Raw genomic sequence first — 14,003 nt, 5'->3', positions numbered from 1 at the left:
AGGCTGCTCAGCTGCAGCCAGTCCGCACCCGGGCCCTGTGGCCAGCACTCGGCTCTGCCCTCAGAGGGGCAGCCCAGGCATTGGCCTGGGGCTAGCACTACTGTGATGGCCAGAGCCGAGGCTCCCTTGTGCCCCAGGACCTCTGCCCCCTAGGGCACGGTGGCTCTGCACGTCCCCGCCCGGCTCCGCACGCTGGCCCTGCGCCTCCCCGCCCGGCTCCGCGCGCTGGCCCTGTGCCTCCCCGCCCGGCTCCGCGCGCTGGCCCTGCGCCTCCCCGCCCGGCTCCGCACGCTGGCCCTGCGCCTCCCCGCCCGGCTCCGCACGCTGGCCCTGCGCCTCCCCGCCCGGCTCCGCGCGCTGGCCCTGCGCCTCCCCGCCCGCTGGCTCCGCACGCTGGCCCTGCGCCTCCCCGCCCGCTGGCTCCGCACGCTGGCCCTGCGCCTCCCCGCCCGGCTCCGCACGCTGGCCCTGCGCCTCCCCGCCCGGCTCCGCACGGTGGCCCTGCGCCTCCCCGCCCGGCTCCGCACGCTGGCCCTGCGCCTCCCCGCCCGGCTCCGCACGCTGGCCCTGCGCCTCCCCGCCCGGCTCCGCACGCTGGCCCTGCGCCTCCCCGCCCGGCTCCGCACGCTGGCCCCGCGCCTCCCCGCCCGGCTCCGCACGGTGGCCCCGCGCCTCGCCGCCCGGCTCCGCACGGTGGCCCCGCGCCTCCCCGCCCGGCTCCGCACGCTGGCCCTGCGCCTCCCCGCCCGGCTCCGCACGCTGGCCCTGCGCCTCCCCGCCCGGCTCCGCACGCCGGCCCTGCGCCTCCCCGCCCGGCTCCGCACGCTGGCCCTGCGCCTCCCCGCCCGGCTCCGCACGCTGGCCCTGCGCCTCCCCACCTGGCTGCAGAGCTGTCGTGCTGGCTCAGGCAGCGCCCCCGCCCCAGGAGAGAAGCAAGGCACACCTGAGGAGAAAGCCCTGCCCACAGCGAGCGGAGCCCACCCTGCCCAGGCCCAGGAGGGGCACGTCCCTTACCTGGCTTGGGAGGTTTGGCTCCAGCACCGAGCCCTAGGGAGAAGCGAGAGCCACAAGGGTGAGGTAAGGCTGGTGTCTTGGAGGGACACGAGCGAGGCCTGCCCCGCCGCTTGGGAGCTTGTGGGGCACAGGCAGAGAACCCCCCACCTGAGAGCCAGAATCGAGTCCCAAGCCCCTGAGGCTGGTCTGGGCAGCACAGCAGGGGGCTCATGGGGCCGCTGCCGCTGGAGAGACCCACTGCAGGTCTGCACGCCAGGGAGAGCTTCCCTCCAGCGCCCCGCGCCCAGGGCCTGCTCGCCAGCCACCGGTGCCTCGGGCCATGCAGGTGGCAAATGGGTCATGCCTCTCAGGGCAGCACTCACCTGCACCCGCGAGTCCTGCGCCAGCCCCCAGGCCTCCTACTCCCAGGCCTCCAAGCCCAGCAGCTCCTGCAAACAGCAGCACATGCTCAGCGCCCACGGGCACGGCCCCACAAGCTGCCACCGCCGCCCCAGCCCTGGCCCAGCCCAAGGGCTCCCTGCCCGGCCTGCTGACAGATGCTTTGTGGGCGCCAGGGATCTGAAAGGCACCTGCGCTGCAGCACCTGCGGCCCGAGCCCTGGAACTGGCTCCAGCGTGCCTCGCTGGGCTGGGGGCCTGTGGCTGCTGGACCAGCCCTGGACCCCCGCCTGGCTGGCCCCCGCGAGCCTCCCCCCACACATGGCTCCTGCCGGCGGACAGCAGCCTCCATGCCCGCTGGGGAAGCACTCACCTGGGTAATAGCCCAGAGCCGGGACTCCTCCTCCAGCACCAGGCAGCCCTGCAAAGGGAACAGGCAGCGTCACCCCGGCCCCCAGGCACCTTCCCGCACACAAGGGGAGGCAGGACCCCGGAGCCCTGGGGCAGCGGCGGGGCCCAGCCTTGCTGTAGGACCAGGAGCCTGTCCCTGCACCGCCCTGTGCCTCAGTTTGCCCCGCGTCGCCATGACGACAACCACAGGGACACCCTTTGGGGGGACCCACAGAGGCAGGAGCAGCAGGAGGCCGGTGCCCTCACAGGCCCTGCCACTTCGCTCACGGGACCCAGGATCCAAGGGAGAGGGTCCCAGCCCCACAGGGCCCTGGTGGAGGGGACCCTGCACCCCCGGAGCAGCCAGACTCCGCCGGCCGGTAGAACAGGGGGGTTGTTGCTCCTCCAGGACAGCCCAGCCCAGACGTGACGTGGCTCCAGGAGCCAGGGCCAGGGCGCCTCAGAGCCAGCGCCCCGGGGCCTTCACCCTCAGCACCCGGCTTGCTCTGTTCCCGTCACGTTTCCCAGCCAGGAACTGCCCCGCTCCCAGGCCTGCCCCCAGCCAGGTGGCGTCTCCCCCTCCCTCCCTGTGTCTCCCCCGGGAAGAGCCTTGTTCCTGCTCCGGCTGGGCCAGTGCACGTGCGGGTCAGTGGGAATCCCAGCGCACGGGAGCCCGGTTACAGAGCAGGCCCCCCTCCCGCAGGGCCCTGGTGGAGGGGCGGATGCCACTGAGGGCCTGGGGCAGGGCCTGGCCTGGCTCCACCTCTCCCCTAGCTGGCTGAGGGGTGTCTCCGGGGCGCCGGGGGAGGCAGGGCCCTGTTCTCTTGGCTGGGAGCCCCCCCATGGTTTGCTGGGGACAGCCCCAGAGGGGGAGGATCCAAGTGCAGGAGCCAGGGCAGCGCCATTTCCCCGGCTGGGCCGCGCTGACCTGGTCACTGCCATGGGGCAGGGGGCCCCAGTGATGCCCCCAGGCAGGCTCCTGGCCCAACCCCCGCGACAGGCCGGGGGTGAGGTGCCTGTTCCGGGGGTGCAGGGCTGGAGCACAGCGCTGGGAGCGAACCACCCGCCGGCTCCGCCAGGCCACACGAAACGGCACAGCATCGGGGGGCAGGCGCTGGCCCAGATCACTAACCCCGGGCTGCCTCCGACCGGGGCCGGGCCGCGCCGGGAGAGGAGCGCGGGATCACGGGGCAGAGCGGGGCGGCTGGGGGCTGGTGCCAGCTGTGTCAAATGGGGGGCCTGCGGCTCTGCTCAGCAGGGCTAGGGACGCACGGGCCTTTTCACCACTGCCCACGGGAGCCGGCCTGGTCCCAGCCAGCCCAGCAGCCCCTAGGCAGGGGCGGCCCGAGAGGAGCTGCCGGCAGCCGGCGCCCCAGGCGGAATGCGCCATCGGCGCCCCCGCCTCCACAGCCCTCAATGGCGTGACATCATCACGGGGCGCCCCGTTTAACGCAGCGCCCACGGCGACAGCCCAGTCGGCCTACAGGCACAGGCCGCCCCTGCCCCTAGGCAAAGGACCGGAGGGGGGCGGGGGGCGAGAGGCATTGCCCACACATTGGGGAAGGGTGACACCTGGTCCCCCAGCGCTGGGCGCTCGGCCAGGCCCTGCTCAGCTGCTTCTGCCTCTGGGGAGGCGACAACGTCCTGCACCAGCCAGAGACAGCACGAGACAGACTGACGCCCGGCTCCCACCAGGGCACTGGTGCCAGGGATCCCATTCCCAGACCCCAGCCATACATGGGGCACTAGTGCCAGGATTCACACTCCCAGACCCCCCAGCCATACACGGGGCACTAGTGCCAGGATTCACACTTCCAGACCCCCAGCCATACACGGGGCACTAGTGCCAGAGGTCACACTCCCTGCTCCCAGGCAGACACAGAGAACTGGTGGCAGGGGTCACAGACCCAGCTCCCAGGCAGACACAGAGCACTAGTGCCAGGATTCACACTCTCAGACCCCAGCCATACACGGGGCACTAGTGCCAGGGGTCACACTCTCAGACCCCAGCCATACACGGGGCACTAGTGCCAGGATTCACACTCCCAGACCCCAGCCATACACGGGGCACTAGTGCCAGGATTCACACTCCGAGGGTACGTCTACACTACAGCGCTAGTTCGAACTAACTTAGTTCGAATTAGTTAATTCGAACTAAGCTAATTCGAACTAACGCGTCTAGAACTAAAAACTAGTTCGAATTAGCGTTTTGCTAATTCGAACTAGCAAGTCCACATTGAGTGGACTCTGAACAGGGCTTAAGGATGGCCGGAAGCAGTGCCGGCAGGGCATCAGAGGAGGACTTAGAGCGTGGAGATGCTGTCTCAGGCTAGCCGAGGGCTGCGCTTAAAGGGTCCCGACCCCCACCCCGGACACACAGTTCTAAGGGGTGCCCCGCTTGCAAAGAAGTTCTGGCTTGGATTGCCCGGACTACCCACACTGGGCACATCACACCACTCGGCCATCAGCCCGGCTGCACTTGCCGCAGGCTGCCATCTGGGGAGAGGGGGCAATCGGGGGGCTGCAGGAGAGCTTCCACCCCCAGAAGCCCGCAGAGCCAGCCCAGTCCTCCCCATCGGGGGCTCGTACCCCATTCCTCCCTCACCTCCTTCCACTTACCCTTCCCTAGCCCCCCTTCTTATTGATGTACAAAATAAAGATAACGTTTCTTCCAACATTGACTCTGTCTTTATTGAAAAAAACTGGGGGAGACTGGGAAAAGGAGGTGGGAGAGGGGAAGAGAAAGGCTGGGAGAGGGGAGGGCAACTAACATGATCAGGGGTTGGGAACAGGTCCCAGATGAAGAGAGGCTACAGAGACTGGGACTGTTCAGCTTAGAAAAGAGGAGACGTAGGGGGGACAGGATAGAGGTCTCTAAAAGCAGGGGTTGGGTGGAGAGGGTGCATTCAGAAAAGTTCTTCCTGAGTTCCCATAAAGAAGGACTAGAGGACACCAAAGGAAAGGAATGGGTAGCAGGCTTGAAACTAGTAAGAGAAAGTTGTTGTTCTTCAGAAAGCAAATAGTTAACCTGCGGAACTCCTTGCTGCAGGAGGCTGTGAAGGCTACAACTAGAACAGAGTTGAAAGGGAAGTGAGATCAAGTCATGGAGGTTGGGTCCATGGAGTGCTATTAGCCAGGGGGTAGGAGTGGTGTCCCTGCCCAAAGTTTGTGGAAGGCTGGAGAGGGATGGCACGAGACAAATGGCTTGGTCACTGTCTTCGGTCCATCCCCTCCAGGGTCCCTAGGGTTGGCCGCTGTCGGCAGACAGGCTACTGGGCTAGATGGACCTTTGGTCTGACCCAGGACGGCCATTGTAAGCTCAGGGCTCAGGGTCGGGGGTCTCAGTGGACCCCCTTGATTTTCATGCACACCTGCTCCTGGGTGGCCAGGCTGGCAGCTCTCCTGCCCTAGCCGGCCACTTTCCTGTGCCTAGTGCGGAGATCGTGGACGAGGTCCACGATGTCCGCACTAGCCCAGGAAGGTGCCCGCCTCTTGCGGTCCAGGGCAAGCTCCCGGGAGCCGCCAGCCTGGTCCCGGCAAGAGGGGGTGGGCTGGGGGGCATCGGGTGGGTGGCTCTGTGCCGTGCCAGGTGCAGGGTCTGCTAGCTGGGTGCTGGCAGGCTTGCACCTGGCACGGGCACCGTAGCCAGCCCGTGCCCCTTTAAGGGGTCCGGGGCCGGGAGGGGGGGCATAGAGTTTCCCTGATGTTGGCCAGAGTGACCACCAGGGAAAGCTGGGGAGGACTAGCCTCCCACTAGTTCGAACTAAAGGGCTACACACCCCTTAATTCGAACTAGCTAGTTCGAACTAGGCGTTAGTCCTCGTAAAATGAGGTTTACCTAGTTCGAACTAAGCGCTCCGCTAGTTCGATTCAAATTCGAACTAGCGGAGCGCTAGTGTAGCGCCTATTAAAGTTAGTTCGAACTAACGTCCGTTAGTTCGAACTAACTTTGTAGTGTAGACATACCCCTAGACCCCAGCCATACACGGGGCACTAGAGCCAGTGGTCCCACTCCCAGACCACCCCTTCTTGAGGCACTAGTGCCAGGGATCCCACTTCCAGACCCCAGCCGTACATGGGGCACTAGTGCCAGGGGTCACACTCCCACATCCCAGGCAGACACAGAGCACTAGCACCAGGGGTCATGCTCCCAAGTCTCAGCCATACACGGGGCACTAGTGCCAGAATTCACACTCCCAGACCCCACCCATACACGGGGCACTAGTGCCAGGATTCACACTCCCAGACCCCACCCATACACGGGGCACTAGTGCCAGGATTCACACTCCCAGACCCCAGCCATACACGGGGCACTAGAGCCAGAATTCACACTCCCAGACCCCACCCATACACGGGGCACTAGTGCCAGGATTCACACTCCCAGACCCCAGCCATACACGGGGCACTAGAGCCAGGGGTCCCACTCCAAGACCCCAGCCATACAGAGGGCACTAGAGCCAGGGGTCCCACTCCAAGACCCCAGCCATACAGAGGGCACTAGTGCCAGGGGTCCCACTCCAAGACCCCAGCCATACAGAGGGCACTAGTGCCAGGATTCACACTCCCAGCTCGACACAGAACACTAGTGCCAGGGGTCACATTCCCAGCTCCCAGGCAGACACAGAGCACTAGTGCCAGGATTCACTCTCAGACCCCAGCCATACACGGGGCACTAGTGCCAGGAGTCCCACTCCCAGCTCCCAGCCAGACACGGGGCACTAGTGCCAGGGGTCACACTCCCAGCTCCCAGACAGACACAGAGCACTGGTGCCAGGGATCACACTCCCAGCTGCCAGGCAGAAACGGGGTGCTAGTGCCAGGATTCACACTCCTACACCCCAGCCATACATGGGGCATTAGAGCCAGGGGTCCCACTCCCAAATCCCAGCCATACATGGGGCACTAGTGCCAGGATTCACACTCCCAGACCCCCAGCCATACATGGGGCACTAGTGCCAGGATTCACACTCCCAGACCCCAGCCATACATGGGGCACTAGTGCCAGGGGTCCCACTCCCAAATCCCAGCCATACATGGGGCACTAGTGCCAGGATTCACACTCCCAGACCCCCAGCCATACATGGGGCACTAGTGCCAGGATTCACACTCCCAGACCCCAGCCATACACGGGGCACTAGTGCCAGGATTCACACTCCCAGACCCCAGCCATACACGGGGCACTAGTGCCAGGGGTCCCACTCCCAGACCCCAGCCATACACGGGGCACTAGTGCCAGGATTCACACTCCCAGACCCCAGCCATACACGGGGCACTAGTGCCAGGGGTCGAACTCCCAGCGCGGGCACAGCAGGGCACTAGTGGATGGCAGGCCCTGGAAGGCAAAGGCCAACGATCTCTGCCGCACTGCCAGGCCCTCGCACGCCCTGAAGCAGGCCGCCCAGCGAGCACGGAGCCCGCCCAATGTGGAGCACATTACACGGAGCCTCGGCAGGCTTTGGAATTGGTTCCAGATTCCAGCCCAGCTGATCTCACTTTGCGTGGAATCCGGCGCTTGAGAACACTCCCCCAGGCAAAGGCTGGTTCGAGCCGCTCCCTGGCCGTCTGTCTGCCTGTCCCCTTTACTCCCGGCCTGGCCCTGCCCCACTCCCCCCCGGCAGAGGCTCCATTATAGCTGGGAGGGGTGACAGGGCTGTGACCTTTCCAGGCAGGGATGACAGCCCTGGCTCCTGCCCTGCCTGCCTCCCTCTGGCTCGGAAAAACAAATCCCAGATCACTCCTTGTTTAAAAGCAAAGTCTCTGTGCGGCCCGGCCCGACCCTGCCAGCCAGCGCCAGCCGCAGCAGCAGCAAACACCCGCAGTCTGGCAGGGGCGCGCCCAGTGCTGCGAGGTTCCCACAGCAGTGCCCTGTCCAGGTCACCGTCGCCCAGCTGCAGGCTGGGAGCGCTGCCCCGCCATGTGCAGCCAGAGACCCCAGGCCACAGGCAGGGACGGCATGGCAGGAGCCAACAGGACTGGGGGCTCACCTCCCGTCCCCCTCCGCTGCCTGCTTCCAGCCTTGCCACCCCGGCCCGGCGAGCAGCCCAGCTGACGTACACCTTTCCGCACGGGGAGGAGGCAACCCCGCGGGAGCCGATGCTCATGGGAAGCTGGCTTAAGCCAGCTCCCTGGGAGCACCGACCGCCACCTGCCCCTCCTCACTGCTGCCCCGGATACAGGCTCACTGTGTATGCGGTCACTTCCCTAGCTCGAACAGGGCTCAAACCGTGGAGGACAGGTCCAGCCACGGCTGTTAGCCAGCTGGGCAGGGACTGGCAACTGGCTGGATTCCCTCCCTCTGGGCACCCGGCACCGGCCACTGTGGGCAGACAGGACACTGGGCGGGATGGGCCCTTGGGCAGACCCCGTCTGGTCGGGGAAACCAGTGGTCCCTCAGCTCCCCCTCTGCTTATGGCTCCTTCTCATGGCTGGTGGAGCCCCGGGCTGGTCCCTGACAGGGCTCCACACCCTCGCTACCTGGTGCTGGCCCTGCCCGGAGACACGGGATCCTTTAGGGCCCAGGGCTTCTCTGCCTGGTGCTGGGCAGCCCGGTGAGGACGGGGGCTCCCTCTCCCCAGTGGATTCTGAGCTAAGCAGCCTGGGGACAGAGCAAGCCCCTGTGGTGGCGCGTTGGGGTTTTCCCGTCTCCTGCACCCCCGTAGTGGCACGGACAGACTCCCCCAGCCAGTAGAACAGGGGGAGTTTATTGCTTCTCCAGGATACAGCACAGCACAGATGTCATCTGGTTCCAGGGCAGGCCTAGGATGCCTCAGCCCCCCTTGAGATGGGGGAGCCTGGGCCCCTAAATCCCAGCCCCTTTCCCTAGGCTGTCTCCTCCACGCTTCCAGACAGCAACTCAACTCCCTCACTTCCAGTCCTGCCCCCAGCCAGGGCTCCACTCCCCTTCTTCCCATTGTTCCGCTCCCTGGGAGATCACTGGTCAGACAGGTTCGAAGCCCCCTTGCATAATGACTCATCCCCGGCCCTGCTGGGCTGTGCTGCAGCCAGCAGCCAGTGGAGGTCACTCCCAATCCACTGCCCAGCAACCAGCAAGGTACCCCCCACTACGTCACAGCCCCTGCCGCCTGCCGGCTCATGGCTGTGCTGCCTGCAGACGGTTGATCCATGTCTGGCATGAGGTTGTGCAGCTGCGCCAGGGCTCGGGGGAGTCGCTGGGCTGCTGCTGGGAGGAACCGTCTCCTGGCTGCGTGGGGCCCGCAGGGCTGGGAAGAGGATGCAGCCAGAGGCTCCTTTGCCCCTCCAGGCTGGTGTGAGGGGGAGCGTCAGAGCCTCTGGCCCCAGCCTAGTGCCCTGCAGAAGGAGCCATCCTGGGTTCCCAGAAAGGGCAGGGTGTGAGGAAAGCAGCTGGCGGTCGGCAGGGGCACGGCCTGGGTGCCTCCATCCGCTGGAGCTGGCCCAGCACTGGCACCATTTGGTGCAGCAGCAGCACCATCACACAGTGGCTGGGGCCCAGCTTCCGGGCGGGGGAGGCAGAGCACCCTTCCTCCTAGGCCTGCTTCTCCTTTGCGCCCGGGGCCAGCTCCCCAGCCTGTTAACTCGGGATTTGTCACCCAGACTAGCCTGGCGCCTCAGCCGGACCCTGCTGGGCAGAGGAGACGCTGGCACCGGCCCTGCCGCCTTCGGTGGAATCTCTCCCCAGCTGCCGCCTGACTGGCTGTCCCAGAGGTTTCCGTCCCAGGCCTGCGTCTCCCGAGCCTCCCTCTCAGAGGGCTGGGAGCTGCACGGCATGAGGCGTGTGCCAGCCTCTCCCCTGGAGCGTGGCAGGGGCCAGCGCCTTGCTCGGCAGGAGGCCTTGGAGCCCGACAGCGCCAGGAGGTGACATCTGCTAGCGCTGGACTCCCCCATTCGGGGCTGGCTGGACGAGCCCCGTCCAGATGGTTTGTTCATAACCAGCTAGCCCCTTGGGACTCACGGCAGCGACTGCCAGGCCCCAGGCATGCCGGGCTGGCCTTGGGGGGCCCTCGCCTCCGAGCTATGAGCCAACGACCAGAGACAAGGAGCCGACCCCAGCCCTGGTGCAAGCGATCGCACGGAAACCCACAGAGCTGCACCCGCTTACTCCACTCGTCTGGCCGGGCACACTCCAGGCTCCGCCTCCCAGCCCACTGGCACGGGCTGACATCACAGCACCCCGGCACCCCCGCCGCAGCAAGGCACCAAGTCTCCTGCTGCTCCATGGCTCTGCCAGCTGTGAGCTGGGCTCCCCCATGCTGGGCAGGGCTGCTGGGCCACTGGGCAGAGGGAGTTTGCCTGCCCTGGCTGCTCACGGGGAGTGTTTCAGGGACTCACAGACCTCACTCCAGGCTGGGCATGGAGCTGAAGGGGGCAGCGTGCCAGCCCAGAGCATGTCTCTGCCCCGGCCCAGCAGCTGCGTGTCCCGCTGCACTCAGCTAGATGAGCAATGCCCCGTGCTCCCCCGACAGCCCTTTGGGCTCTAGTCCCCTTTGCTCTGCTGGCCCGGGCAGCTGTGCAGCTGGATAGTGCCACAAAGGGTTAATGGGAAGCTGGGGAGAATTTGCATGAAACCTGACTCCTCTAGATGCTTCCCAGTCAGGAAAGAGGAACCTTGGGATGTGCCCAGCAGCCACATTGCAAACTCAGCTCTGAGCGTGGCCTTGGCCTCCCCGGGCAGCCCAGGCGTGAGGCGTTTGGCTCCCAGATCCACTCCGGAGAGCTTGGCTTGTGAGCTCCAAACCCGAGTGGCAGGAATGAACTGCAGCCGGCCAAGTATCCACCCACGTCACTGGGCAAAAGAGGTTCTTGGGGAGCAATTCGCTGGCAGGAAAAAGGCAAAATGCAGAACACAAAAGCCTGGCCACCTCTGAGCCACCTCTGAGCCCCCAAGCCAGCATCAGGGAGCCACCTGGACTGAAAACAGGAGCCTCCACGCCTGCGAGGGCAGCTCCTGGCCCCACCTCCCATTGCTCTGCCTGTGCTAGCAAGTTCACAGCAACTTTGTGGCCTCTGCCAGCAGAAGCAGCACTGACTTTGAAACACTCTTTCAGTGTCGGGGAGCACTGCAGGAGTGCGGGATGCAGGAAGCTCCAGCCCCATCAGCAGGAGGCGCTAGAGCATGGAGGGGAGCCAGTTCCCAGGCTGTCCCAGCAGGAGGCGCTAGAGCATGGAGGGGCGCCAGTTCCCAGGCTGTCCCAGCAGGAGGCGCTAGAGCATGGAGAGGCGCCAGTTCCCAGGCTGTCCCAGCAGGACGCGCTAAAGCATGGAGGGGTGCCAATTCCCAGGCTGTCCCAGCAGGAGGCACTAGAGCATGGAGGGGCGCTAGTTCCCAGGCTGACCCAATAGGAGGCGCTAGAGCCTGGAGGGGTGCTAGTTCCCAGGCTGTCCCAGCAGGAGGCGCTAGAGCACGGAGGGGTGCCAGTTCCCAGGCTGTCCCAGCAGGAGGCGCTAGAGCACAGTGACATGCTAGTTCTCAGGCTGTTCCAGCAGGAGGCGCTAGAGCCTGGAAGACCGCCAGTTCCCAGTCTGTCTCAGCAGGAGGCGCTAGAGCCTGGAGGTACTCCAGTTCCCACGCTGTCCCAGTAGGAGGCGCTAGAGCATGGTGATGCACTAGTTCCCAAGCTGTTCCAGCAGGAGGCGCTAGAGCCTGGAGGGGGGCTAGTTCCCAGGCTGTCCCAGCAGAAGGCGCTAGAGCATGGAGGGGTGCTAGTTCCCAGGCTGTCCCAGCAGGAGGCGCTAGAGCCTGGAGGTACTCCAGTTCCCACGCTGTCCCAGTAGGAGGCGCTAGAGCATGGTGATGCACTAGTTCCCAGGCTGTTCCAGCAGGAGGCGCTAGAGCCTGGAGGCACGCCAGTTCCCAGGCTATCTCAGCAGCAGGTGCTAGAGCATGGAGGCATGCTAGTTCCCAGGCTGTCCCAGCAGGAAGCGCTAGAGCATGGAGACACGCTAGTTCCCAGGCTGTCCTAGCAGGAGGCGCTAGAGCCTGGAGGGAGGGCTAGTTCCCAGGCTGTCCCAGCAGGAGGTGCTAGAGCACGGTGATGCACTAGTTCCCAGGTTGTCCCAGCAGGAGGCGCTAGAGCACGGTGATGCGCTAGTTCCCAGGTTGTCCCAGCAGGAGGTGCTAGAGCACGGTGACGCACTAGTTCCCTGGCTGTTCCAGCAGGAGGCGCTAGAGCCTGGAGGCACGCCAGTTCCCAGGCTTTCCCAGCAGGAGGCGCTAGAGCCTGGAGGCACGCCAGTTCCCAGGCTGTCCCAGCAGGAGGCGCTAGAGCCTGGAGGCACGCCAGTTCCCAGGCTGTCCCAGCAGGAGGCGCTAGAGCCTGGAGGCACGCCAGTTCCCAGGCTGTCCCAGCAGGAGGCGCTAGAGCCTGGAGGCGCGCCAGTTCCCAGACTGTCCCAGCAGGAGGGGCAGGTGGGACCAGTGTGGGAGCGCTGGTGGCAGAGAGCTCCCGGCTCGTTCTCCTAGAGATGGAGGGCCAATGGTTCAGGCGCCATTTCTCTAGCGTCCCGAGGGGGGGCCGCCGGGCAGAGGGCAGTTCCCAGCACAAAGGTGTCTCCGGGGGCTCGCGGAGCTGAGGGCGCAGTGGCAGGAGCTGCAAGGCCGCCCTGGCCATGGGTCGGCTTTTCGCGGCCTGGCACTTCCCGTGAGCGGCTCGCTGAGCATGTGACCGGCTCAGGCTGCGTCCGCTCAAAGAGCCTTAGCGTGGGGCTGGGCGGGGCAGGCGCTGGCTCTTCCGGGGCTGGAGCTTGGGGGCACGCTAGTTCCCAGGCTGGCACTATCCCCACCATGCCGCCGGCTGGCCCAGGCGTGAGGCCCTGCGCTCCCTGCCCATGCGGCCCAGGGCTGGGAATCACACGCCACAGTCCCTGGCCCTTTGCCGCCCTCGTGAGCCCGGTGTGCCAGGCGGGGCCGGGAGGCTGCGGCTGACGCAGGGGAGGGCGATGCAGCTTTGCAAAGGGGCAGGGGGCCGAGCCCCTGCTGTCCCACTGCCCCCGCCCCGCTCCCTGCCCTGTGCAGGGCGAGGGGCACGCCGGCGCGGCGTGGAGGGGCAGAGGCCCCGTAGGCCGGAGGGGTGCGAGCACGAAGAGCAGCTCCCTCACGCAGGTGCTGAGTCGCCGAGGGATCTGCGGGCTCGCGGCACCTGGCAGGGCTGGGCCCCCGGCGCCTCCCTCCCAGGCAGGCCCGGCCCGCGCCCCAGGGAGAGGGGTCGGGAGCTGGCAGCCCCCGCGCAGGCAGCAAGAAACGTTTCGCCGCAGGACGTGGCCACTCCTGCCCGCCTTCCCCTCTGTGCCCGAGCCCCGCCCGGCCTGCTGCCCCGGGCCCCACACCCGGCCGGGCACAGCACAGGGCCCGGGAGAGCCCAGCGCCAAGCACGCTGAAAGGCCGGACTGCCAGAGGGGCCCCAGAAGCTGCCAGGTCCCGCGACATCTCACCCTCCAGCAGAGCGCTGGGAAACCTGTTCTCACCAGAGCCGCCCCGGGGCCACGCCTGCCTCACCTCACCCCACCCCACGCCACGTTCACCCCACGCCACGCTCACCCCATGCCACCCCACGCCACACTCACCCCACGCCACGCCAGGGCCACGCTCACCCCACGGCCACGCTCACCCCACGCCACGCCAGGGCCGCGCTCACCCCACGCTCACCCCATGCCACGCCAGGGCCATGCTCACCCCACGCCACGCCAGGGCCACGCTTGCTCCGTCTCATCTCGCCCCACCCCAGAGCCTCGCTCATCCCACCCCACACCAGGGCCTCGCTCACCCCACCCCACACCAGGGCCTCGCTCACCCAGCCCCACGTCAGGGCCACGCTCGCTCCACGCCAGAGCTCCAGTCACTTTTCTCCACCACACAACCACTCCCAGCCCCATCCCTCTGCCATGACTGCCCCACCCCATCCATACCTGCCACACTCCCTTTGCACCCATTTCCTGCCCCCACCCCACAGCTGCTCCCACCCTGCACGGCTCGGGGCTAGCTTTGCAGGTGCTGCAGCTGAGGATGGGAGCACCCCGCTCTGGGCCCACTCCCAGACCCTCGGCCAGGCTGCAAGGAGAAAAGCTTCCCCATCATGCCGCAGGTGCAAACCGCCCTCGCCCGCCCGCCAGGGCCTGGGCAGACTCAGCTGCTCGGGGTCGGCCGAGGAGGGCTCTGCACGGGCTGTGTCACAGCTAGGCGCATACACACACAGAGTGACCACATGGGCTGCATCTCTCTCTCTCTCTCTCTCTCTCTCTCTCTCTCTC

At 66.3% G+C, this 14,003-nt stretch overlaps 1 protein-coding gene across 1 annotated transcript in view; it reads right to left on the bottom strand.

Annotated features, from left to right (window-relative positions):
* The window catches only part of LOC102450573 (uncharacterized), a 73,184-nt gene that overhangs the window by 55,525 nt on the left and 3,656 nt on the right, over positions 1–14,003 (bottom strand). The window contains exons 2-4 of the mRNA XM_075905074.1: positions 1,765–1,812; positions 1,377–1,442; positions 1,015–1,047 (exon numbers count right to left, since the gene is read on the bottom strand). Coding sequence (XP_075761189.1) covers positions 1,015–1,047; positions 1,377–1,442; positions 1,765–1,812 — 147 coding nt within the window. The remainder of the gene's footprint in view (positions 1–1,014; positions 1,048–1,376; positions 1,443–1,764; positions 1,813–14,003) is intronic.

The sequence above is a fragment of the Pelodiscus sinensis genome, chromosome 21 (assembly GCF_049634645.1).
Source record: "Pelodiscus sinensis isolate JC-2024 chromosome 21, ASM4963464v1, whole genome shotgun sequence".
NCBI lineage: Eukaryota > Metazoa > Chordata > Testudines > Trionychidae > Pelodiscus > Pelodiscus sinensis.
The sequence above is the reverse complement of the archived record's forward strand: the minus strand, read 5'-3'. Positions and strand labels throughout refer to the sequence as shown.